Source organism: Aulonocara sp. 'chitande type north' Nkhata Bay, linkage group LG12, assembly GCF_057382095.1.
Source record: "Aulonocara sp. 'chitande type north' Nkhata Bay isolate Kocher_YH1m ecotype deep benthic linkage group LG12, A_spYH_male_GT1.1, whole genome shotgun sequence".
NCBI classification, from domain to species: domain Eukaryota; kingdom Metazoa; phylum Chordata; class Actinopteri; order Cichliformes; family Cichlidae; genus Aulonocara; species Aulonocara sp. 'chitande type north' Nkhata Bay.
The window spans coordinates 810,393-836,138 of record NC_141355.1 but is presented as its reverse complement, the minus strand read 5'-3'; the positions used below and the strand labels follow the sequence as shown (position 1 = coordinate 836,138).

Sequence of the window (25,746 nt, the reverse complement as noted above, 5' to 3'; positions counted from 1 at the left end):
ATGTAAATGATGCGTCATGCAGTTTGTTCCTTTTCAGCTACCAGACACTCTTTGATCAACTCATCAGTGAGTGGTAACTTTGTTGCTTTTTAAAATAATTTTTTAAAATAATTAAAGATTAATATCAGTTTGTACATGCTCCAGAGAGCTTTTCTTCAAATTCTTTAATTCTCACTGGCTTATACAACTTTGTACTTTTGTGTTACTCGCAGCAACAACTCCACCTCATTGTGAGTCCATTTAAAAAACTTGGTGCATTTCCTCGACATTTTGCCACAACGTTTCAAAGAGCCGGAAAGTAAATAAACGGCAGACAGAAATGAAGCAGGAATCTTGTTTCACGCATGCGCAGTACTGGAACATAAGTGTTTTCGGTCTTTTCAATGTGGACGCACACCTCTGTGAACAGGACTGAAACGCTAGTGTGGACGCGGAGCTTTTTCAGACGAAAATGCAGTTTTCAAATCTATCCGGGCCAGTGTGGACGTAGCCACAGACACTGTGGAAGAGCTGCAGATGCATATGATGTGCTCAACAAGCATAAACGAAGACTCACAAATGTGTGCAGTGTTTTGTGTGTAACTTTTGAGGAGTCGTACTTCAATCCACACACACAAATATAAAGCAGGTTGACCAAATGTAAAACTGTTTTACAAATCAATGCAAATCTGAAGAAGTACTGATTGTTTCTGCACAATTTATTAGGTTCACCTCACGAATCTGATCATGTTACCTTGCAGAGACCTTTCTGTGCACACAGATGTCAAACCTCCTTAAATACGTGTGGACACAGATCACATCGCATGCTGTTGGGTTCATTTTTGAACTGAAAGTGCATAAATGTGCTAAGCAGTTAAAGCTGTGAGTTAAAAACGGCTGCTGTGTCTGTTTGCTCACTCAGGACAGCCAAACGATCACAGAGCACCACACGCACACAGGGAACACTCTTATTGTGACTCACAGAAACTGAGTCTGATACCAGCTCACGTTTCTTCTTCTGCACCTCTGTGGAGATGACCCTTCTGCAGGCAGCACTCCTGTTACCATGGCAACCCGCCCTCCGGTCAGGCTTGCGTGAAGAGAGATTTACAGCCTTGTTTCCTTTAGCAGAGTCAGGCTTAAGATTTTATACCTTGTGGTGCTTTCACCAGTGAAGCAACCCCCCCTCATATTCCTGAGAGAAGGAGCCTTTCCCTGGGATGTCTGAGACTAATTTAATGCTGCAGCTTCTCACAGATCCACACGGGTAGGCTGCTTTCAGGTCCCAGTGTAAAGCTTTGTTTGTTTTTATTTTTTTCAAAACTAGAAGAGGTGATTTATCCATCACAGAGCCGATACACCAGCCTCTAAAGGTTCATGCATGGGTTAAATAATGTGCTCTTACATGCTGGGGAAATTCAGCCAGTGCTCAGCTGCAGACAGAGGGGACAGCATAGTCGTACTGTGGATCATCCACTGGAGTGAGTGTATGTTAAGTTATATATTTCAAATAAACAGATATTTGATTCAGGTACGGTGGAATAACACTTTAATGTTAATCTTAGCACTCTCTAATAACAGCGACCGATGGCGCGATATGGCAGCCTGGCTTCTGTCAGTCTGCCCCAGGGCAGCTGTGGCTACAACTGTAGCTGCCTCCACCAGTGTGTGAATGTGAGAGTGAATGAATAGTGGCATTGTAAAGCGCTTTGGGTGCCTTGAAAAGCGCTATATAAATCCAATCCATTATTATTATTAATGTCGGCATAATAAATGATCCCAAACATGTCAGTGGTCATCCAAGTCTTGGTGGTCTACCATTACTGTTCAAACAAATAATCCCGAACATTCGCGCCACTGTCTGTGTGTGGTAAACCGATGGTTTCTAGTAAAGCGGTTATTAGCTGTGATGATCATTTAGAAAAACAAACGCAGGCATACAGTGGAAGCCCTGATGTCCTACGTTTACACTGGGACTTGAAAGCAGCCTACATTAGTGGACCTGTGCGAAGCTTTAAACCTGCCACAAACCCGTATGGCGTGACCTATCGGGTGATTCGTCCACACGTATGGAAGGCTTTGTGAGCGAGCGAGAGAGAAGTTGCGTGTAGTTTGAGACATCTGTGTGCAAAGAAAGGGTTTTGGAGGGTAATATTATCAGATTCAGGAGCTGAACTTAATACACTGTGCGTAAACGATCAGTATTTATTCAGGTTTGGATGTACGCGTTTGTAAAATAGTTTTACGTGTGATCAGATTGCTTCGTATTTGTGTGGATTAGTCTAGAGGCCGCACACGTGTGGGACATCAACAGTTACACACAAATCATTGCACACATTTGTAAATTTTATTTTACGCTTGTGGAGCACATCGTACACGTTTGCAACCCTTTGAAGATTAGGCTCAAAGCTATGGAGAGAAATTTGTCTCCAAAGTAGAGATGGTGTATGTGTCCTGAATCCAGACAGCAGAGGGGCCTGTAAGCTGAAGGCTCCGCCTCCCATTCGACTTAGTAAAGACTGATGACAATGAATGTTAGGCTAAATATGGTGTGTATGGATATGATGCTTGGGTTAATTTACTGATAACTAATGAACACACAGGGTTAAGTTCAATGCTTTTCACAGTCAATCATAAGATATTTAATTGTTTTATGGTTATTAGTGGACATGGAAGTATTATGTACTGAAGTCAGAGTTAAAGCCATGTGCTCAGTTTGCAGTGAGCAGACTGCTGTGTTGAGGAATCACCGGCCTAAACACAAGAAGCTGCCTGTTGCAGAGCAGGTTCAGACATCAGACGTTTGCTAGCAAAGCTTCAGGGATGGAGCAGTTAAGACCAGCTTTGAGATTTTCTACAAATCCCTCAAAAAACAGAAAGCCATTCTTTGATGGGGAGTTTATCAGAGTTGGGTGGACTGACATGGTAATGTGTCCTGAGGAGGGAAAAAACCGTGAACCATAACAAGAATGATCAAGGACGTTTCTGTAAATCTACAACTTCAGTTGACGAAGAGCAACATTTATAAAACATTTATGCAGTCGCTTGTGGGAATGTTGATTAGTGTTTTGTCTCATGAATAATCTGTGTGTCCCTCCAATTCTGACTGCATAAGACTTACAAGGAGCACCTTGAAGGCCAGAAGCACAAAAAGAAGGAAGCGGCATTGAAGGTTTCTCAGAGCAGCAGTAGCAGTGGTAGCGGTGGAGGAGCACTGGCCCGCAATGCTCAGAACCAGCTCCGATGTGAACTTTGTGATGTTTCATGTACTGGTGCTGACGCCTATGCTGCCCATATTCGTGGAGCCAAGCACCAAAAGGTATGATTCACATTCCCACTGTGTCTTTCACAGCCCACACACTCTGCTGCTAAACCCACAGATGAACAAACGTAGCACCACTCAGGGGAAGGAAGCAGGCTTTGCAGTGGTGTAAGATTTAGCATTGTTACAACAAAGAATGAAACACAGCAGTCATTTGAAGAGGCAGCCTATACTTTCTGTCCACGATGATTGTCAGTGCTCAAGCAAACCTGGCTCTACACAGGAATCTGTTCTAGTGTCTGCTGTATGTAGAATAATCAGAAAGCGTCTGTGCACTCGTTTCTCTTTTCTAGGTTGTAAAACTCCACACCAAACTCGGTAAGCCCATTCCATCCACTGAGCCCAGTATGGTTACTCAGACATCATCCACCACGACAGCTGCTCCAAGCAAGACCACACTGGCTACTTTCAGCAGTTCCAGTACCACCAGCTCTCCATGTGTGGCTACCTCCTCCTCTCCTGCCTCCAGCTCCTCCTACCTGAGGCCCATTAACCTGGTTAGCAGCGGTGTGGCAGGTGTTAAGAGCCCCCAAGCCAACAGCCTTTCTGCTGCCAGTGCTGCTTCAGTGGGGAAAAAAGTCAACACCCCCAAGATCAACTTTGTAGGTTAGTAAGTTGTTTAACAGCAATGCTCTTTGGTCTCATTTGCACCTGTTCATGAAAAATGTGAATAGTTCTGCTTAAAACAATCCTGCTTTATTTGTGACGAGCTTTCCTGATGATTGGAGGGAAACGGGAAGTGTGGCTTTTGATTAAAAGCAGAGAAACTGAAGTTGGGTCTGAAAATGTTGGTAGTAACAGTCTGAATACCAGAGCAGGAGATTTGAAGCTTTTACCTTTTGTTACTTGATGATTTAAAATAAATGCCACCCTGCTGTATTTCACTCGCACTGACTTACTGGCAGGAAGTGTGGATCATGTCCTCTGGTGCAGCTTTTGTTGTTTGTTTTGAAGCGGGTGGAACAAGCAGTTCAACTTGATCATATTCATAATCCAAACATGAATTAATGGCAGGACTTTAGGCAGTGTTGTAGGATTGGGTTGTGATTGATAGGGGAGGGATTACTGAAGTTAAGCTGCAGGCAGTCATTTTTTAGGTTATTTAACAGAAAAACAATGACAGTAACCGTGTCTCATAAAGATAGAATTAATCCTTTCTCTTTTTTTTCTTTTTTTAAACTTTTATTTAACTTTTTTTTCCAACAAATACAAGACTGGTTCACATCCAAGATAGTAACACTGCACAGCACTAGAATATTACACATTCTCCAGAGTCCACAGAGAACTTGTGATAAATTATGTCCATAATTGTTGTCCATTAGAATCCAGTTTACAGGTTGCTCCCAGTGTTTCCAGTGGTTTCTTCCATTTGTCCACAAAAATTCGGGAGCTCCCATCAATATGATGTCCCGGCCTGATCAGAGTCATAACATCAATGATGAGCGACTTCCATAGAGGAATGGAGGGAGGCTCAGCCCCCTCCCATCTCAACATAATGCTTTTCCTGGCCAACATTAACAGTGACTGAATTACATGCTCATGTTGTACCAGTGAGACAGGAATATATCCCAATAAACACATTAATGGGTTTTCTGTCACCTGATGACCAATGGCTGTACTAATATTGGCGCAGACCTCTTTCCAAAGTGACTGAATAATAGCACATTCCCACAAGCAATGAAATCTAGTGCCCACTCCGGCCTTACGCTGGAGACAATTTGAAGATGTTCCCATATTATACTTACTATAAATATACAGAGAAATATACACATTGTGCAAAATTTTGTGCTGCAGTTCTTTAAATCGGTTACAAACAGAGATTTTAGATGGAAGGAGCAGGATTTTGTCCCATGCCTGTATATCTATTTCACATTTAAGCAACGTCCCCCAAGATTTTCTCAACCATGCCAATTTATCCACAATTAGGGCATAAATCTCTGAATCAAACTTTGATACAAAATGTTTATGCTCCCTTTTATCCAGAAGAAACTTCTCCAACCGAGAAGAGGCTGTTGAGATTTGTAATGATTTAGCATTTTTTAACACATATTGTCTCAATTGCGAATACTTATAAAACTCAGTCTTTGACACAGAATACTGGGACTTCAGGGATTCAAATGATTTAAACTCACCATGTATAAAGAGGTCATAAAACCTCTTTACACCTACTTTATGCCATCCCTCAAAGCTCAACACTATGTCAGAAGGTCTGGATTATTTATAAGCATTGACAAAATATTAAACGGATGACTGCTGTTAAAAAGTTTTCTCAGTTTTCCCCACGTCCACATAGCATTATAGTGGGTTATGCTTTATTACGTGAGGTAAGTCATTTAGGCGTTTCCCTAGAAAGCTAACAGGTGAGGATGGTTTACATAATACTTCCTCAATATTTAGCCGTGGCAGCCCAGAATGTTCATGTATCCAGGAAGAAAGAAACCTCGCTTGTATTGAGTAGGGCTGTTCGATATAATGATATGTATCGGATGACGATATAAAAACATCTGTCGTTTCATTTTACGCTATCGTTTGTTTCGTGGTGTCGCAAAATAAACTGTTTACAGCAATATTTGTTCATCGTTCTGATGTCACTGTAGTGGCTATATTAATTTCAAGTTCTCTCTCTTATATTTAATATAACCACACTACAGACGGACAAGCGCCTGTTTTTATGCGTTGTCGTTAGCAACAACGACGATAACACCATCGCGCGTCTGCTTGTTTATGTTCCACATAAACCTTTCACAATAAAGCTCAAGATCCTGTTGAGACTTTTCAAAATAAACGGAATCACGTGAAAGATGCAGATTATTTACGGATGAGAAGTAAAAAAGAGCCGCCAGGTGCTAAAAAATAAACCTTAGACTCAAACGTTAGAACAGGCTTTCCCCGGCAGCACGCCGTGTAATAAATACGCACAAAGAAAACGGCGCCGTTACAACTTATGTCTAAAAATGTGTAGTTTCATGCATCGGTTAAAACACGACTCCAGCTACACGACGCCCAGCTGGAAACACTTCACGCAAGTCGAGATTCACAGAATTTACAGAAAATGTTACATTTTTGTGATTTATATCGTTATCGGGACGATAGATGTCTTATATCGGGATATGAGATTTTGATCATATCACACAGCCCTAGTATTGAAAGAACATAATTTAATTTAATGTTTGGCACTCCCCACCCGCCCAGATCTTTCGGTAACTGTAGTGTCTCCAATTTAATTTTGGGTTTTCTTCCTGCCCAAATGAAATCCACCAGCCTTATTATTACTTTAATGTCTTCTGATTTCAAAATTGCAAACAACATGCCTGTGGGATATAATATTTTGGGTAGGATTACCATCTTAATGAGATTTATTCTTCCCAGAAATGATATCGGAAGTGACCTCCATCTTGTCAGCTCCCAAATATACAAAACCTGATGGTGCCCAGTGAAAAGGTCCCCTCCACTACACAGTCATTACAACAGATTTATCAAAATTTACTTTACATCCAGATATAAGACCAAAGTCCTTGATACACCTGGTAAGAACAGGTAGAGAGTTGGCAGGGTCAGTCAATGTCAGAAGAATATCGTCTGCATAGAGCAGAATTTCAGGTTGTTTATCCCCAATTTTAACTCCATGAACACTTGGATTTTGTCTAATGGTCAGAGGCTCAATGGCCAAAGCAAATAATAGTGGTGACAATGGGCTACCTTGGGCTGTACCTCTGCTCAATGTAACTGGGGAGGATAGCAAGCTGTTAGTTAACACAGATGCTGTTGGTATTTGTATATAATTTTGATCCACCCCAGAAAGTTTTTTCCAAACTCAAATCCCATTCAATTCTACCAAATGCGTTTTCGGCATCCATAGAAACAACAACCCCAGGCATTTGATAAAAATTTATAAAATGAATAATATTAAATAGGCGTCGAGTATTGTTATAAGAATTCCTCCCCTTAATGAAACCTGTCTGGTCAGCATGCACAATAGAGCACATTACCTTTTCTAGCCTAAGAGCCAGTATCTTTGAAAGTATCTTATTATCAACACCAAGAAGGCTCATAGGCCTGTAAGATGAGCATGAATCCGGGTTTTTATCTTTTTTAGCTATCAATGTTATATTAGCCTGGTACATAGATTCTGGGAGTTTCGATTCTTCAAGTGCTTTATTAAAAACCCTTAATAATAAACTATTTAACTTCACTTTCATTACCTTAAATTCTACTGGGAAGTCATCTGCCCCAGGACGTTTCCCTGACTGCAGTGCAGATATAGCTTTATCCACCTCCATCAGTGTTATGGGTGACTCCAGCAGGCTGACGTGATCTTCAGAGAGCTGAGGGAATACTAAGTCGAGTTAAGCCTTGTTATGTCCATCTCAGACTGGTATAAATTTGTGTAGAATTCTCTAAAGCACTCATTAATCTGACGGTTTCCTACTTGCCTTTCACCATTCACATCACACATTAGGCTTATTAGCTGATTCAAAAAGCCGTCGTCTGGCAAAAAGGACGTCTCTTTCAGCCTTTCGCATTATCAAATTACGCAAAGATGTCCTAGCAATTTTAAGCTCACTTAATGTTTCAGCTGATTTTGTTACATAATATTGTTTCTCCAGCTTTTTTATATTATTCTCGATCTCTAACTGCCTTGTTAATCGTTGTTTTCTTTTATGACTTTTGTATGAAATAATCATCCCTCTCATGTAAGCCTCATAACTATCCCATGAGGTTCTCGGGTCTATCTCCTCTATAGCAGCGGTCCCCAATCTTTTTTGCGCCACGGACCGGTTTATGCCCGACAATATTTTCACGGACCGGCCTTTAAATACAAGAGGATAAATACAACAAAATAAAACTAGTACCGGTACCGAAAAAAATATTTATTCATAACACACGTGAAAAGACCCAGGAAAACAGAGTTAACGATAAAAACGATAACAAAAAACCCTGAAAACTATACATTTCACACCTGAGCCTCTACTCTCACGGCCCGGTACCAAACGACTCACGGCCCGGTACCGGTCCAAGGCCCGGGGGTTGGGGACCGCTGCTCTATAGCATTATTTCTAAAAAATAATGTTGTTTGCTCTGTTATGAAATGTATACATTTCTCATCCAAAAGGGACAGTGTGCTCATCTTCCAAGACATGGGGCGCTCAATATGCCTCATGGGTTGAATGGTTAGGAGTGTGGTCAGAGAGACCTATATGACCAATCTTTACCTGCTGAACCAACTGACTGATACTTGGACATAAAAATATAATCTATACGAGATGCTGACAAGTGAGGGTTAGAGTGGAAAGTGTACTCTTTAGATAATGGATTATAGTGTCGCCAGATGCCCATAAGGTCAAGCTCATTTACAATTTGCCAAAGGGCTTTGGAATTTTTTGTCAAAGTAGATTGTGGGGGAAGTTGATCCATTTTTGGGCATAAAACACAGTTAAAGTCACCCGCTAATATTATATTAGCACAGTCCATGACCTCTAATTGACTAAATAATACCGTGTAAAACTCATCATCCTGTGCATTCGGCGCATATATATTATCTAGAAGAACAGTTTCCCCATGCAACATCCCTTTAACCAAAATATATCTTCCTTCATTGTCCTTGTGAGTGGCTGTAGCAGTGAAGGGAAGGTTTTTGTGTATAAGGGTAATAAACCCCCTTTTATTTGTGGAGTAGGATGAAAAAAAATTTGACCAACCCATTCTCTACAGTATTTGTGTTCATCATCTGTCAGATGGGTTTCTTGCAAAAAAGCAACGTGAATCAAATCTTTCTTCAGACAATTTAGACTTGACTTTTTTTCACCACATTGTTGGACCCTTTAACATTCCAAGTACTTATCTGACATATAAGAAGAGTAATATATATTTTGTGTTGTTACATATTTAACCAAATCTGCATTTGACCAGTCTGAACCTATCGACCAAAATAATTGAGCATAAAACAAGAACACTGGTTCCCAGCAAAACCTGAACACAAAGCCTGGAAACCTCAACCCTCCCCAACACAAATAACAAATCCTCAGCGTCGCACATGGTCTCATTTTCGGGGCTATTGCTGGCTGCTATGTCACTGCTAGTTTTCGCTTTGACTCCTCGTTTGCATATTTCTCTCTCTCTGCTTGAATCGAAGGTGTGCAAAAAACTTGTCTAAAGACATTATATAAACATTCGAGGCAATTTGTTGGCAAAATGAGCTAAAATACTAATATTTTACAGCTGGCCAGTGCAGAGCTCATAAACTCACATCTGCTCAGTGCAACGCATCACATGACACATCACGTGGTTAATAGGTTCAGACTGGTCAATTAATCCATTCTAAATACATAGGAGCAGGTTTTCAGGCTTGTCCCTCCACCACATTCAATAATCTAAAGATTGGCATCTTAATAAAATGCCTGGCTAATGTTGGGCTTGAGTAAGAAATCACACGTTTCCTGTGATAAACAGTTTAAAGGTACAGAGGTGAGCATCAAAAGCATACCTTTCCTTTGTAATCCACTAAACACACGAGCTGTGTAGTTGTTCTGTGACTGTACTTCACTTTCTAGGTTTTATGATGATTAAATACGCGTCATTGGTGACATGCAGGTGGGAACAAATTACAGACCACAGTGAAGATGGAAGATTCCAGGGCAGAGGCCAAAGTCGAGGCCTCTAAGCCTGTCGCAGCCTCTTCAGGGTCCCAGGAACCCAAGAGTGACATTCCAGATCTTTCCACATCATCCCTTGCTGTACTGCAGAGTGATGTTCAGCCTGTTGGCCATGACTATGTTGAAGAAGTGAGTTTGAACAAACTGGGACATACTTGGGAACAATGCAGGAATTCAAACTTGGAGTGTAATGTGTTGCTTTCTTTTCCAGGTCCGCAACGATGAAGGCAAAGTCATTCGCTTCCATTGCAAGTTGTGTGAATGTAGTTTCAATGATCCAAATGCAAAGGAGATGCATCTAAAAGGTCGCCGGCATCGCCTGCAGTACAAGGTTAGTCTTCAAGCACTTCCCCAAATTAACAGCTGACAGCAGGAAATGCTCTTTTGATAACACGTGTTCCTATCATACACATGAGGGAAAGCCGTCCCCTGATCCAGTCTGTGTGTTTGAGCACTGCACAGGTGAACTGAGCTAAACTCACCTATCTTCACATACAGTGTTGTGCAAGAAGTCACTTTGTTATTTTTTACTTTCATTCAGCCAGACTGTAGCAGCTTCTCCTCTGTGACGACAGGGCACATTTTCCTGCCACACACTGTACTTTATTTACTTCACTCCCCTTAGACAGACGCTCAGACTGCATGCCCTGCTTTGTCACGTCGCACACGCTCCTCTGGTCGTGCCCCGTTGTACTCGATGCTTTTCAGAGCCTCTCTCAAGGATGGAACCATTGTTGTCCACACAAAAGACAACTTGGCAGACAACTAATTTTAAACTGTATCTCACAGCACTTTGTTACAGTATCATCATCATGATGTCGTCCCTCGTGGCATATGGTCAGCGGGGGGCACAGCTGCTTAGCCTTACGTTTATAACCAGTCGAGTTCTTGATTGCAGTTTTTGTTTTGTAGAAAAAGGTAAACCCAGACCTCCAAGTAGAAGTCAAACCCAGCATTCGAGCCAGAAAGATCCAGGAGGAGAAGATGAGAAAGCAGATGCAGAAAGAAGAGTATTGGAGAAGAAGAGAAGAGGAGGAGCGCTGGAGAATGGAGATGAGGTATGGCTATGATCTTGTTATTAGTGGGTGGAGATGGTGGAGTCATGTATGCACCAGTGCCTTATCAAAAGGTCACCTATGGGCTGTAATATTATGTCTGTTTGCGTAATTGGTTGTTACATTTTAATAATAATAATAATAATAATGGATTGCATTTATATAGCGCTTTTTGGGACCCCTCAAAGCGCTTTACAATGCCACTGTTCATTCACTCTCACATTCACACACTGGTGGAGGCAGCTACAGGTGTATCCACAGCTGCCCTGGGGCAGACTGACAGAGGCGAGGCTGCCATATCGCGCCATCGGCCCCTCTGACCACCGGCAGTAGGTGAAGTGTCTTGCCCAAGGACACAATGACCGAGACTGTCCGAGCCGGGGCTCGAACCGGCAACCTTCCGATTACAAGACGAACACCCAACTTTTGAGCCACGATCGCCCCATTTTCCTTCTATAAAGTACAACAGATGATACATGCTTTTTTCCCAGGAGCAGTGAAACGTTTCTACATGGTGCAAGAAGCAGACAGATAAAATATTTGAGTGAGACCAGTTCTGGTTTACATTTTCAGGCGTTATGAAGAAGACATGTACTGGAGACGCATGGAGGAGGAACAGCACCATTGGGATGAGCGGCGTCGTATGCCAGATGGAGGATATCCACAAGGGCCTCCGGGCCCTCCTGGTCTACTCGGAGTCCGCCCTGGCATGCCCGGCCTGCAGCCTCAGGGGCCTGTGGTAGGAGATGTCTTTGGGGTTTTTGTAATAAGACACTAATAGAGTAGTTGTAAAATAAATAAGCTCTCAACAGAGCTTATGGTTGACGGTGCCACAGACTGAAAGCTCTGTCCCCCAGTCTTTAGTCATGTACAGGGAACAACTAACAAAGTCTGAGCCCATCACTGAAAACGATGAGCATGCTGGACTTAGCAGTGAACAAAAGGAAACAAGAGCCTGGCTGATCTTTAGGATATAGTTCTAGGAACTGTGGACCCCTCTGCTGCCTGCGGTTCTGTTGCACTAACGAACATTTGAGGAAGATTTATGGCTTTTGCAGTGAAGGCTCCAAGAACTTAGCTTTTCTCTTATCTGGTTGTGTATTCTGAGTTTGACTACGATGGCCATCTCTTGTTTGAATTAACAAAAAATGCAATTGACAGTTATTGTTAAAAAATAACGCGTTTTTTTTCTTGGTTTGGCTTTTAAGAGGTGAAATGTATCATTTGAAAGTCTGTTTTTTTTATACCTGTTTAAGCTTTTTGATCTTAGCGCTGGCATGTCATTTAATAAAACCTAAACCTGTTTGAACTGTTCCATCTTACAGCCTCCACGCCGGCCCGACTCCTCAGATGACCGCTACGTTATGACCAAGCATGCAGCCATCTACCCCTCAGAAGATGAGCTTCAGTCCATCCAGAAAATTGTGTCAATTACAGAACGTGCTCTCAAACTGGTGTCTGACATAATTACAGACCAGGACAAGACCAAAGAAGAAGACAAAGAGAAGAAAGAACCAGCAAAAGACAGGTCTGTGGGTGGATGACAATCTTTAGTTTTAGTAGTAGAACAGTCTTTGATGAAGCCCCTAACCCACCGAGACAGTTTCAAGGTCGGTCAGGAGCCAGTGCCGAAGTTCAGATCATTTCTGTTTGGCAGATCCAATAGCCCTTTACCACTGGTACGTACTCAGCCTGGCTCTTTTAGGGTGTGCGGTTAGGTTGTAGTAACCTTGAGGTTAGAGGTCAAGTTGAAATGTGTGATAAGCTGAGCACACAGTGATGCAGGGTTTTGATATTCATACTGTGGGTGCATCTACTAGGTGGCCATTGCCACTATTTTTAGTACCTTCTCCTACTTAGTACCTACTTCCAGCTGCGTTGCTATAACAACCCAAGGCACATTGAGGTGGTGCTGTTCACATGTATGTAGTGCTGCAGAGCTGTGCCCCCGTCTTGTCCCACATGTGTGCGCTGGGTCGGAGATGCTCTGAATCTCACTGTACGTGTGTGTAGTGACAATAAAAAGGCAAAACAACTGACACAGTGCAGTCGGTGCTCCTGGGGAAGGAGGGGGTGTAAGATTATGCTGAGAACCACTTACTCCAAGGTTTGACTCTCGTGTCCAAAGAAAAACTGATGTAGTGACATGGCTCTCCTGAGGCAGGAAAACTCGCTGACTTAGGGGGATTTCAAGTCTAATAGTTGCTGTTGTGCTTTGCTCATTTCCCAGAGCCCTGAAGGGAGTGATGAGGGTTGGTGTCCTGGCCAAAGGCTTGCTGCTCCGTGGGGACAAGAATGTCAATCTCGTCCTGCTCTGCTCTGAGAAGCCCACCAAGAGCCTCCTCACCTCCATCGTGGAGCACCTCCCCAAACAGCTAACAGTAATATCTTCACCATGTCACCCCACACTTGTTCTTTAGTGGCAGCTTTGACAGACACCCCACTTAGATCACCCGCCTCAGTTCGGACACAAGGCATACAAACTGCTGTTTTTATGAAGACCAACTTCTTTCTTCAGATTGCCTAAATATTTACTTGTGAATATGCCTCAGAGTAATCTGTTAGATGAGAGTATTGATACGGCAGCCTGTCATGTGACCTGTTGTGTACTTGCACCAGTTCCAGTATTTTTGTGCCCCACAGGAGACTTCCTGAGGGGTCCTCATGAACTGAATGAGGGTATAAACTGGAGGGGTTCAGCAGCTTTCAGGGATGAAGAAGCTCTGATTTGCTTGCTGTATATTACAGAGTTACCGTACGCACACACAGACTGGGGCTGCGATGCAGAGTAACCTCACTGCTATGAAGCTGGTTTACCTTCTTAACCATCACAGGGTTTAACTGTACATATGAAAGTGTCCACTGAGCTGACTACGTACGCCCCTCAAGTTATTTCTTTTGGAAATGAATTGATTTTCACTTTTTAAAAAATGTTCTCCTCCAGATGGTAACATCAGAGAAATATGAAGTCAAAGGGTCTGTCCAGGAAGCAGCCATCATTCTGACGTCCTGTACCGAGCCAAAGATGCAAGTGACAATCACGCTGACTTCACCCGTCATCAGAGAGGAAAATGGCCGGGATGGAGGTTGGAAACCCAAGACAGCCTTTCGCTTTCTTTTTTTGATATTTATCTCTCTGTAAAATCAGTTTCAGTATGTTGGTTGACGCTCTGAAGAGCACTGTCCTGCTGGCACACGGTGGTTTTGCCGTTGTAGTGGTCTAGTCAATGTTCCTTATTTGATTCAGCTGAAAGAGCTCATTAACATGAGAGATCATTTCTTACCTTTACTGTGTTGTGCACAGTGTGAACTGCCTTTATGTAAACAGCAAATTATAGTTTTTAAAACCTAAATGAAACCTCAGATTTCTATAATCTGCTTTATGAGACGTCCAACCTAAAGATTGTCTGAGTCTTGTAATTGCGTGGTTCTCATTACTACTTTGTTTTGTTGTAAAGAAAATGAAAAGGGTATGTGCCAGCAGTATTGCTCTCGTGCTTTTGCTCTGTAATTCTTACCTCTCAGATGCTATCGTTATCCTTTAAACAAAGCATGATCAGTGTTTGCATTGTGTTAAGTCTAGTTATTCCCAGGTGAGATTCTGTTTTGTTTCCTGTGTTTCAGGGGATTGTTTCCATTTTGTTGTTGGGAGACATACATTACTTTTTTTCCAAATTTCCATCAAGCTATGCGACAAAAGACAATTCCTGTACGCGTCTAAGTGATAAATGAACAGACGTAGGAGACACGACATGTCTTAAAGTTTAATCTGAACTAGTTGTGCACAGGTGGGAATTTTGCGTTGCTTTTGTAATCAAGATTTGGCCGAGTTGGAGAAATTTGGTTGTGATTTTGTCACAGGAAACAAATGTTCCTTTTGTGTACTGAACACTTCACCATGCTGACGTCCCCTGTTCTAAAGTGCTCCCCTGAGTTGATTCGTGTCGTCTTTTTACATAAACTGCACTCAAAATTGGGCTCAAAGCAGCTCATGTTTAGCTAAAAGCAAACACCTTTAACCTCAGACATTATGAAAAAGGAGTACAAACGATTTGAAGATGGTCAGCTATTCTACTGAATCAGTAACTGTGATGATTGTTCTGAGGATTATTCTTAGGGGAGTATTAATAAAAGTTCAGGAAAGGAGACTATGGCAGAGGAATCTGTGGTTGCACCTGAATATGGCTTCTGGTATATAATGATTGTTGGGGTCTTATTCCAAACTACTGATGTTAGGTTTTTGCATGCATGATATCCTAACCCTTTTGTTTTCTTGTACTTCTCCTCTTCAGCAACCATTGCTTCCTCTTTTTATATATATATTTTTTTATCTATATCTATATATATCTATATATAGATATATATATCTGATGTAATATACAACTTGAGCACAGAGTTAAATTTTTCCTCCCCCTCACTTTCTTTCGACACTAGTACATCGTCTCCTATGAAAGGGTTGGTAGGGCCTGAGAGCTTCGGAAGGATTTTTGACCAAGGTTTTCTCACATCCCAAAAACTTTGCCACACCTACTGTTGCTGTGCCACTTTTTTTATCAGGTCACTTGCTATTTGCCCGTTCTTCCTAATTGTAACACAGTTCATCATTAGCTGTCGAATCCCTTGATTCTCAGTGCTTGAACAAGAAACATCTACAAAACGTCCATATTAATTTACCAGTTGCCAACAAACACAATTACCTGATAAAACAGTTTTGGCTTCAAACATTTGTGACCAAACACTCAGTGTAGCTATGGTATTGGTCTGTTCGTCTTAGGTGAGTCTGTAAACATAATGACCTAACATGCTGTACACTGTCTGCAAACAAAACTTTGACATTAGTGTTTTGCTGTGTTTTTCAAATGTCAGTGATCTCTTTGAAATTCTGAAAAAGCAAGTGTAGGTTGTTACGGAAAGAGAAGCTGGTATGTGTGGCAATGTGTTTGTTCTCTGCCAGCCTCGCTGACCTGGTCAAACACCCATTCCTCATCACCATTTTGACACTTGGAATTCATTTTTAGATGTAACCTCGGGTATGGTGAAAGACCCAGTGGACGTCTTGGACAGGCAAAAATGCCTTGACGCTCTGGCTGTTCTGCGCCACGCTAAGTGGTTCCAGGTTCGGAACATCATTTTACTTTCTTCTTGTAGCCTTATGAGATGCATTATTTCAGTATATTCATTTGTTTGGTTTTTTTGGGTTATAATTAAACTATTTATAGCAAAAAAACACACACACACACACACATATATTCAAGGATGTCATCTGTGCCAACAAAAATCTGGTCAAAGTATGTTGTATGTAGAGATGATAACCCAAGTTCATTTGAATCTCTCACAAAAAAAACCTCCTAGCAAAGAATTGGCATCCTTGTATCCCCAATCCAATTTAGACTGACATATAGTGACATGTGATTCCATAAGGCTGCACAGTAACCAGCACAAGGTTGTACCATCCAGAAGTGCTTTCATGTTCAATGTTTGTATTGTTTTATTCTATATATTTTGTACAATGAGGATTGAGAGAAAAAGGAACATCTGTATATTTTGCTTTGATTTTGCTACCAGGCAAAACACAGGCAAAGTAAAACAGATTTCCTTGCCTCTTTCAGTCCTTATATTCTCCTCTCAGGTGGACTCTTGTACTTTAAGTCCCTGTTTGTGAGATACCTGGACAAATCTGGGGTCAGGGTTTAGAAGATGGCAAGAAAAGTCCTCATTTCTTGTGCATCTTGCAAACTGTGACTTCCCTTACTAACTGCGAGGTCCAAGACTACTGGGAATGGCAGCTGATTGCAAACAGTTATGGCTTATATGCAAATCGAACCATACTCAAGCTTCCATTATGCACAGTAGTATTTGGAGCCTCTACAATGAAACTGATTAACGTGTTTGGTCCATCTCTTATCACGCTGGGTCACTCCATAAACCTAACTTTATTGCATCAAAGGCTAGAGCCAATGGTCTTCAGTCCTGCGTGATCATCATCCGAATCCTGCGAGACCTCTGCCAGCGAGTTCCCACGTGGTCAGCATTCCCCGGATGGGTAAGTGCCATTAACATTAGACCTCAACCGCAGTGCGTTTTGACACTTTGCAGTTTTTATAATGGAATTGTAAAATTCAGAGAAATTTCTATGGTGGTCTTGACTATCCTTCAGATGCCCCCCCAGGCACCTCATTGTGTGGGTTAATATGCTGAATGAAGTCTGTTTAGTGCTGGAGGAAATGGTTCATTTGTTGCTTTGCCTTCATGTGCATTGAATTGATATTACAGTCACAGAAAGTGTTGTGGTTGTTTTGATAAATCAGATTCTCAAAGACTAAAATGAAATAAAAATAGAAATGAAATTTCCTTAATTTTCCATTTCTGATTATAGAAGAATGTTCTCATGAAAAATAAAAATGCAGGGACGAAGTTACCCTGCCCAGGATGGGTATACAGAGGCCCCACTACAGAGTCCCGTTCACAGCTGGTGGGCAAAGAGAAGACAACAGTCCACCCTCCTGTGGCCTTACCACCTCCAGTAGATGCCATAAGGGTGAAGTGACAATCAAGGGTAGAGGCTGTGGCATTCCAGTTCCCGGCTGCTGGGACTGGCTATAGAGATCGAAAATGTGACGTCATTTCCGGAGTAAAACCGCAAAGGATTGTAGGTACAAGTGGCTACTGCGCACAAGACAACAGTCACACAGAGATAAACAGAGACGCAAAGAATGGCAAGAAGCTGCTGTATTATTAACTGCCATAGCCGGTCGCATGACAGCCGCTGGAAGCTGACGGGTAAAGCGATCGGTTTTTATCGGATTCCTTCGTGGAAGAAAAATTGTTCAAGTCATGTTTCCGAAGTCACGAAGAGGCGACGGAGGGCCTGGATTGTGGGGCAAGTCCCGAAACACACGGTGGTACAAGAAATCCCTTTCACTGGAAAGAACAGTGACTGTCGCTGCCCCCTCTCTCTTCTAGTACTGCGGAGCAAAGAGACAGACAGGACGGCCGGGGACGTCGCTGGGTTTTCTTTGCCCCGTTCTGATTTTAGTGGGGCGACCATGGTTCAGGAGGTTGGGAAGCTCATCTTGTAACCGGAAGGTTGCCGGTTTGATCCCCAGCTCTGTCTGTCTTGGTCATCGTGTCCTTGTGTCCTTGTGCAAGACACTTCACCTACTGCCTACTGGTGTTGACCAGGGCAGCTGTGGCTACAACTATAGCTTGCCTCCACCAGTGTGTGAATGTGAGAGTGAATGAATAGTGGAATTGTAAAGCGCTTTGAGGGTCTTGAAAAGCGCTATATAAATGCAATCCATTATTATTATTATTATTATTATTATTATTATTATTATTATTATTATTATTATTATTATTATTATTGCTGTGGCTGATGCCACTGGACTTTTAGTGTTGTTTTTATGTTTTTACTGTGTGTTCTCCCTGGCCAGAGGTGTTTTTAACTGTTTTAAATCTTTTATGTGAAATAAATTATATTTTGGTAATCAAGTTTTATATTGTTCTATTGCCTTGGCTACTCCACTGCTCTGTCTGTTTTTTGAAGGGTTGCCCTTTACTTAGAATAAAACCTGGTGTCCACCTACATATCGGGCTACTCGGCACATGTCAGTGTCCTGTACCCATCCGCCGGTAAACTGGAGCTGGGCTTGTTGCAGGAATCTGAAGTTACCAAACCCTTCATGAGTGTATGCACTCACACTTAGGACCATATAATTATAAATATGAGCACGATGAAAGCTGGGCAGCACGCTAACGTCTTTAGTCCGCTCTGTGTGCTTATATGGGTCTAACCCTTTCAACCCTTTGATTTTTTTTTTCCCTCGTACCTTTTTTATTTATTTTTTTAATTTTTTGGCCTTTTGTCTGTCTTGTCTGCCGTGCTCTCCTTTGTTTTGTACATAACTGTTTTTGGAGCAAATAAAATGCAAGTAGGGATTAAAACAGCAGAATTAATGATTACCCCTTGCTGGAAGTGCTAGCGCTTGATGCAGTGTTTTAATTTTGCTGCCACTCGTACCTGCAAGGCAACGCGTGAAAGTCACGTGGTCTGTCGATCTCTGAATGTCACCTCTTTGGTTGGGAAGGAGCCTGAACTGATGTGTGAGGCTAAAGAGACACTCTGGGATCTGATCCAGTCTCGAGTTGTCCTTGGTTAGAGGCTGTGGGCAGGGGTGGGTATTCTTGTACCCCTCTGGCTGGCTACCTGTATGTTGGGATTTTTCCAGTGAATATTTGGTATATTGGGACTCTATTGTTTCCATTGACCTTTGTGTCAGGGAACAAGTCCTGACTTATCGTTTGTAGTTATGCACTGAAAAACAGTTCCCAGTACTCATTCTGCTTCAGCCGTTTCTGCTGGTACTGACTTGGTTTTTAGGGTTTCCCATTAGGTCGTAGTACCTGGTACCAGGTAATTTTTTTTTATTTTTAGTCTCTATTCGGCTGGTGTACTAAGCGATCGAAGTTCATTCAATGTACAACATTGTTGTGTTGTGTGAGTCACATACTAATGTCATGGGGCTTTCCACTGTTTTGCTGTAATGACCTCACACACATTAGTTGGTACTCGATTGTAATGGAAAACGATCAAAGCCGAGTAGAGTCTAGCCGTGTTGAGCCGAGTGCATGCTAGTGGAGAGCGGCGTTTAGAGCCACTGGGTGCAGTGCTGGCGGGTAACCATTTCTCAGCGCTAATGTCCTGCTGAGAGACTTCGACCCTCATGTGGCCAACGACGGTGAGACCTAAGGGGGCATGACTGGAAGAAATGGCCTGCCTGATCTGCGCCTGAATGGTGTTTGGTATGGACATGTCATTAGCACACAAGTCCAATAACAGAATACCATGTTTGAACATAAGGGTGTTCATAAGTGCACGCAGCACTGGGACACCCTAGGTCACGGGTTGATTTTGTAATTTGTGCACTAAATGTGGATGGAGTGCTACTGAGCTCAGGACGTAATCCGGCAGTGGAAGGGCTACTTCAAGGATCTCGTCAGGCCCACTAACAAGCCTTTTGTAGATGAAACTGAGTCCAGGGATGAGGGGGAATGATCCGTCCAGTACCGGTGGCCCTGGGGTATATCGGATCGTATTGGTGAGGAGCATCAGCTTTTCATTTTTGTTGTGGAATGCTGGACCAGCTCATTGTCCCCCTGAGGACATTTGAAATGACTTGGGAGTTTGTCCTTAATTCTTAAGGACATGACTTTAAGGTCAGGTTTATCGGCTGTTGGTACTTGTCCAGTATCTTCAGATTTTTTATTTTTTTTGTCAGGCCACACTGTGCACCCTGGAGAAATCTGCCAAAAACTTACAGATGTTAAAGCTGTGAGAATTCCTGCTCTAAATGTCTTGGTGCATGCTCAGTCCATAAACACAGAAGAGCCATCAGGCCAGGACTCTGCAGTCTATTCACACCTACAGGCCAGTGGACACTCTTTCAATGATGAGGATGTATCATCCTGGACAGGTAGGAACGCTGGTTTGAGCGCCGAGTCAAGGAGGCCATTTACGTGAAAAGGGAAAGACCATCTCTGAATCGAGGAGAATCAGAATCAGCTGTTTGGGATACTGCTCAAAGCCATTTCAAACCTTCCACTGAAAGTCTGGCTCCTGACTGTTGAACTGTGTAAATGCTGAACTCAGCAGCTACAGCACTAACAAAGTCAGAAACCTTTCTAAAGCTTTGCTGGTATATTTGAAATATTTAAAGGTAGTGTAAAATATTAGGTATCTTAATTAATAAAAGTGGTGTGAGAAAAGCCACGATGCTGTTCCCAACCATCTCTAACATCTTCTGTTCCTCTGTGTGCTCTGTTCAGGCCATGGAGCTACTGGTCGAGAAGGCCATCAGTAGCGCGTCTGCCCCTCTGAGCCCCGGTGATGCACTGAGACGTGTCTTTGAATGCATCTCCTCTGGGATTTTACTCCCAGGTAAGGTGGTTTGGCTTTCTTTTGCATTGTTAGTTTTGTACTTGAAGAAAATTGATTCCATTTCTGTTCTTAAATCAAAACTAAATGGCAGAACGGTGGGCCAGTTCTGCTTCTGTTCTTGGCTTTTGAGTTATTAAAGTTTTGTATTCTCCAGATTTTATTTCTTTTCAATTTTCTTTTTGTTTTGGGGTTATCTTCATTTCCCCTCATTTAAATTATATTTTTCATTAGTTGCAGTCATGTTAAATGTTCTAATATAGGTGGTATTTGTCAGGGAAACATGTAAGAAATGTCTAATAGTAGCAAAATGTCTTTCAGCTAACTTCACAGTGAGTTTTCTGGGTTTAAGCTCTTTCACAGGAGGAACTGAAACCATTGTTCTGATCAAAGCTACAATTTCCCAATTTAAATAAGGCTATTTCACCACTCCCATTGTGTGACTGTGGTGAATGCATTCATTATGAATCAAACTTCCTTCCCTTTGTTCTGATCTGGGATCGGATTGCTTCAGTCAGGGAAGCTGAAGGGCTTCAGTAAAATATCACCAACAAAAATCAACCCCTGTAGCTCTTCGGTGTCCACAGGTCAGAGGTGCTGAGAACGTGAAATACTGAGGGAGCACTGAATTGTGAACATTTTCAGGACTGATTTTATAACCATGCAGAAGTATTGGGTGTGTTTCTGTACCCACGTCCTTTATTGCTCCTAATTCAGCTAGGTTTCTTTTAGCCGTTAACATTTGTTTACCTCGTGTGCTCTCCCGACACTTGGATCGCGTTTCAGCGCAGGCAAATTCAAATGCTCCAAAGGAACACTTTTAAGAGCACACCAGATGCAGATGTCTGGGCATGAAGCTGTGTGCACCCATGGCTGTAGATCAGGAGGCCGATCCAAATAGCCTTGGGGGAGATAGCAAGCCCCAGTTTTTCTGTGATGCATCCTTTGGAGCCGGGGTGTGAATGTTAGAAAACAATTAGCATAGGAAAATGCCCGGATGAATGGAGCAAGTTATTTGTGGTGAGTTTTTGCAGCAAGTGAAATCGTTCACTGGCAATCAGGATAAGATGGTCCGAGTTTGTAGAGTAGATTTGCTTCTGTTTGCTAATGTTTATAGGACCACCTTGTGTCTTCCTTTTATATTTTATTTTCCCTTGCTGTAAGAGCAGTAAAGGCTGCACTTGGTGTAAACGCATCTAATGCTTTATGCAAGAAGATATAAAGAACCAGATCTGTGACAATCAAAGGGTTTGATGGGTGGTTTTATATTCACATTAGAAATCGTAACGTATACTCAAACCTCCAACATCTGGCCTATTGGCTGGTTGGTGTGTTGATCAGTAGGATTTGAATACCTCCTAATGAACTGTGTTTTTCCCACTAGGTGGACCAGGACTGGTAGATCCCTGTGAAAAGAAGCCCGTGGATACCCTGGCGACTTTGGGAGAGCAGCAGAGAGAGGACATTACCTCAAGTGCCCAAGTAAAAAAATCTATATCTCTGTAAACATGCAGCCACGTTTAGCATTTGAAAATTTTTAAGATGAGTTGCTGCTGCTTTTGTTTGATTTTTAAGATTGTGGTTACATGATCGTAAAGCATTTCTCCTTCAAAGATCTGTTAGATTCAGCACCTGGCAATCTGATTGTTGTGTTTGACATCATTAGCATTAGAGATAAGATCAGATGACCTTTATTAGTCCCACAGGTGGGAAATTTCTTTCGTTACAGCGAAAGTGCAAAGTTATGTAGCAGAAATTAGAAAACACTGGAATGGAATAAAATAAAAAATAAATTACTATATACAGTAGAATAAAATAGAATACAAATGCTATATACAACTGAGTAAAAAAATACAAAAGTACAACTTTGTCAGAAAAAGAGTATTACACTTAGTGTTATTGCACATGTGTGGATGTGTGTGTTTGATCAGTTGAAGTCTTTGTTGTGGAGTCTGACAGCAGTGGGGAGGAAAGACCTGTGAAATCTCTCCGTCCCACACCGTGGGTGCCGCAGTCTCCCACTGAAGGAGCTGCTCAGTGCTGTCAGAGGCTCCTGCATGGGCTGGGAGATGTTGTCCAACAGGGATGACAGCTTAGCCGCTGTTCTCCTGTCACTCCCCACCTCCACTGGGTCCAGAGGGCAGAACAGAGCTGGCCCTGCGGATCAGCCTGTTCAGTCTCTTCCTGTCCCCAGCAGACCACACCGTAAAAGATGGCTGAGGCCACCACAGATTCATAGAAGGTCTTTAGGAGTGGGCCCTCCACTCCAAAAGACCTGAGTCTCTGCAGCAGGTACAGCCTGCTCTGCCCTTTCCTGTAGAGGGCGTCTGAGTTATGAGTCCAGTCCAGTTTGTTGTTCATATGAACACCAAGGTACCTGTAGCTGTCCACAGCCTCGATGTCCATACCTTGGATGTTCAGTGGTTGCAGTGGAGGATGTTTGTGCCGGTGGAAGTCTACCACCAGCTCCTTGGTTTCACTGGTGTTGATCTGGAGGTAATTCAGCTGGCACCAGTCCACAAAGCCTTGGGTCAGTTCTCTGTACTCCCTGTCGTCCCCATCAGTGATGAGGCCGACTATTGCAGAGTCATCAGAGAACTTCTGCAGGAAGCACTGGGTGGAATTGTGGGAGAAGTCTGCAGTGTAGATGGTGAAGAGGAACGGAGCCAGAACCGTTCCCTGTGGGGCCCCCGTACTGCAGACGACCCTGTCCGACACACAGCCCTGAGTCCTCACATACTGTGGTCGGTCAGTGAGGTAGTCCAGTATCCATGTAGTGAGGTGATGGTCCAGGACCGTGGGAAGAATAGTGTTGAAGGCACTGGAGAAATCAAAGAACATGATTCTCACAGTGCTTCCAGCGGTCTCCAGGTGAGAGAGGGAACGATGTAGGAGGTGAATGACGGCATCATCCGCTCCAATGCCAGGCTGGTAGGCAAACTGAAGTGGGTCCAGTGATGAGCTTATTAGATGCCGAAGCTGAGCCAGGACCAACCGCTCCAGGGTCTTCATCAGGTGGGATGTCAGAGCCACCGGCCTGTAGCTGTTGAGGTCCTTGGGGCGTGAAGTCTTTGGCACTGGTACAACACAGGAGGTTTTCCAGAGCTGTGGGACTCTTCCCAACCTCAGGCTCAGGTTGAAGAGGTGCTCCATCACCCCACACAGTTGGTCCGCGCAGGACCTGACGACCCTCGAGCTGATGCCATCTGGACCCGCTGCCTTCTTGCCATTAATCCTCCTCAGTTCCCTCCTAACCTGGGTGGTTGAGAGAGACAGGCTGGAGCCTTGTGTTGAGTGTGTATTGGATGCTGTTGTTGGGGGTGGGGGGGAGTGAGCAGGGTGAGTAGAGGAGGTGTGAAGTGTCAGAAGTGGAGCAGCAGCAGTGGGGGTGGGTGAGTCTGCAGCCGATGTTGTAGACTGCCTCATGGTTGAATCAAATCTGTTGAAGAAATGATTCAGTTCATTTGCCCATCTCACATCCCTCCCAGGCAGAGAGTTCTGCTGTTTGTGGCCCGAGATGGTTCTGAGGCCTCTCCAGACTTCACCAACGTTGTTTTGTTGAAGCTGGTTCTCCATCTTCTGCCTGTAGCTGTCCTTCCCATTCCTTATCAGTCCTCCATTAGATGAATACAAACCCAGTATGTGCTCTATCCCTCATCTGCACGCTGTCCTTTCCATCCTGCTCACTCCCAGGGAACATCTCTGACTCTCGTTGCTCCCACCACTCTCTCCCAATAACTCTGTCTTCTGACCTCCATCCTGCTGACAGCAGTCAAATCAAATCACTTTTATTGTCACATCACATGTGCAGGTACATTGGTACAGCACATGTGAGTGAAATTCTTGTGTGCGAGCTTCACAAGCAGCAGAGTTGTGCAAAATACAATGATGTAAACAAGCAAAATACAAGAATGGCTACATCTGAAACTAATAAATATATGTACAATATATAATAGTATATGCATTTCTGGATGTGTATACTAAATATTTTTCTGTGTGTGTGTGTGTGTGCACATATTTTACAAATTAAATAGAGTAAACAATAAATAAAATATATAAAATAAAATATACAGAGTGAGACATGTGCAAAACAGTGGCATTACTGTACAGTATGGAGTGCATAATGTTGAAGTTCCAGTAGTGAAGCTGAGGTGTCTATGACGTGTTCAGCAGTCTGATGGCCTGATGGAAGAAGCTGTCTCTCAGTCTGCTGGTACGGGACCGGATGCTGCAGAACCTCCTTCCTGATGGAAGCAGTCTGAACAGTTTATGCTGGGGTGACTGGAGTCCTTGATGATCCTCCCCGCTTTCCTCAGGCACCGCTTCCTGTAGATGTCTTGGAGGGAGGGAAGCTCACCTCCAATTATCCGTTCAGAGCACCGCACTACTCTCTGGAGAGCTTTGCAGTTGTAGGCGGTGCTGTTGCCATACCAGGTGGTGATGCATCCAGTGAGGATGCTCTCAATGGCACAGTGATAGAAGGTCCTGAGGATGCGGGGGCTCATGCCGAATCTTTTCAGTCTCCTGAGAAAGAAGAGGCGCTGCTGCGCCTTCTTCACTGTTTTGTTTGTGTGTACTGACCACGTAAGATCCTCAGCCAGATGTACTCCAAGGAACCGGAAGCTGCTCACTCTCTCCACAGCAGCGCCGTTGATGGTGATGGGGGTGTGTACTTCTCTGCACCTCCGGAAGTCCACTATCAACTCCTTTGTCTTTGCGACGTTGAGGGTGAGATGGTTGTCTTGACACCAGTGGGTCAGGGCGCTGACCTCCTCCCTGTAAGCCGTCTCATCACCGTTGGTG

At 43.1% G+C, this 25,746-nt stretch overlaps 1 protein-coding gene across 2 annotated transcripts in view; it reads left to right on the top strand.

The window, feature by feature from the left end:
* zfr (zinc finger RNA binding protein) overlaps window positions 1–25,746 on the top strand; it is a 40,082-nt gene that overhangs the window by 11,997 nt on the left and 2,339 nt on the right. The window contains exons 7-19 of one of the 2 annotated variants that reach the window (XM_086313115.1): window positions 3,095–3,298; window positions 3,595–3,907; window positions 9,893–10,083; window positions 10,166–10,285; window positions 10,867–11,012; window positions 11,583–11,748; window positions 12,335–12,537; window positions 13,240–13,390; window positions 13,954–14,095; window positions 16,028–16,125; window positions 16,957–17,052; window positions 20,835–20,946; window positions 22,328–22,425. In XM_086313115.1, the coding sequence (XP_086169241.1) occupies window positions 3,095–3,298; window positions 3,595–3,907; window positions 9,893–10,083; window positions 10,166–10,285; window positions 10,867–11,012; window positions 11,583–11,748; window positions 12,335–12,537; window positions 13,240–13,390; window positions 13,954–14,095; window positions 16,028–16,125; window positions 16,957–17,052; window positions 20,835–20,946; window positions 22,328–22,425 (2,040 nt within the window). Of the gene's footprint in view, window positions 1–3,094; window positions 3,299–3,594; window positions 3,908–9,892; window positions 10,084–10,165; window positions 10,286–10,866; window positions 11,013–11,582; window positions 11,749–12,334; window positions 12,538–13,239; window positions 13,391–13,953; window positions 14,096–16,027; window positions 16,126–16,956; window positions 17,053–20,834; window positions 20,947–22,327; window positions 22,426–25,746 lie in introns of those variants that run through there. The other variant, XR_015131712.1, reaches the window with a different exon arrangement.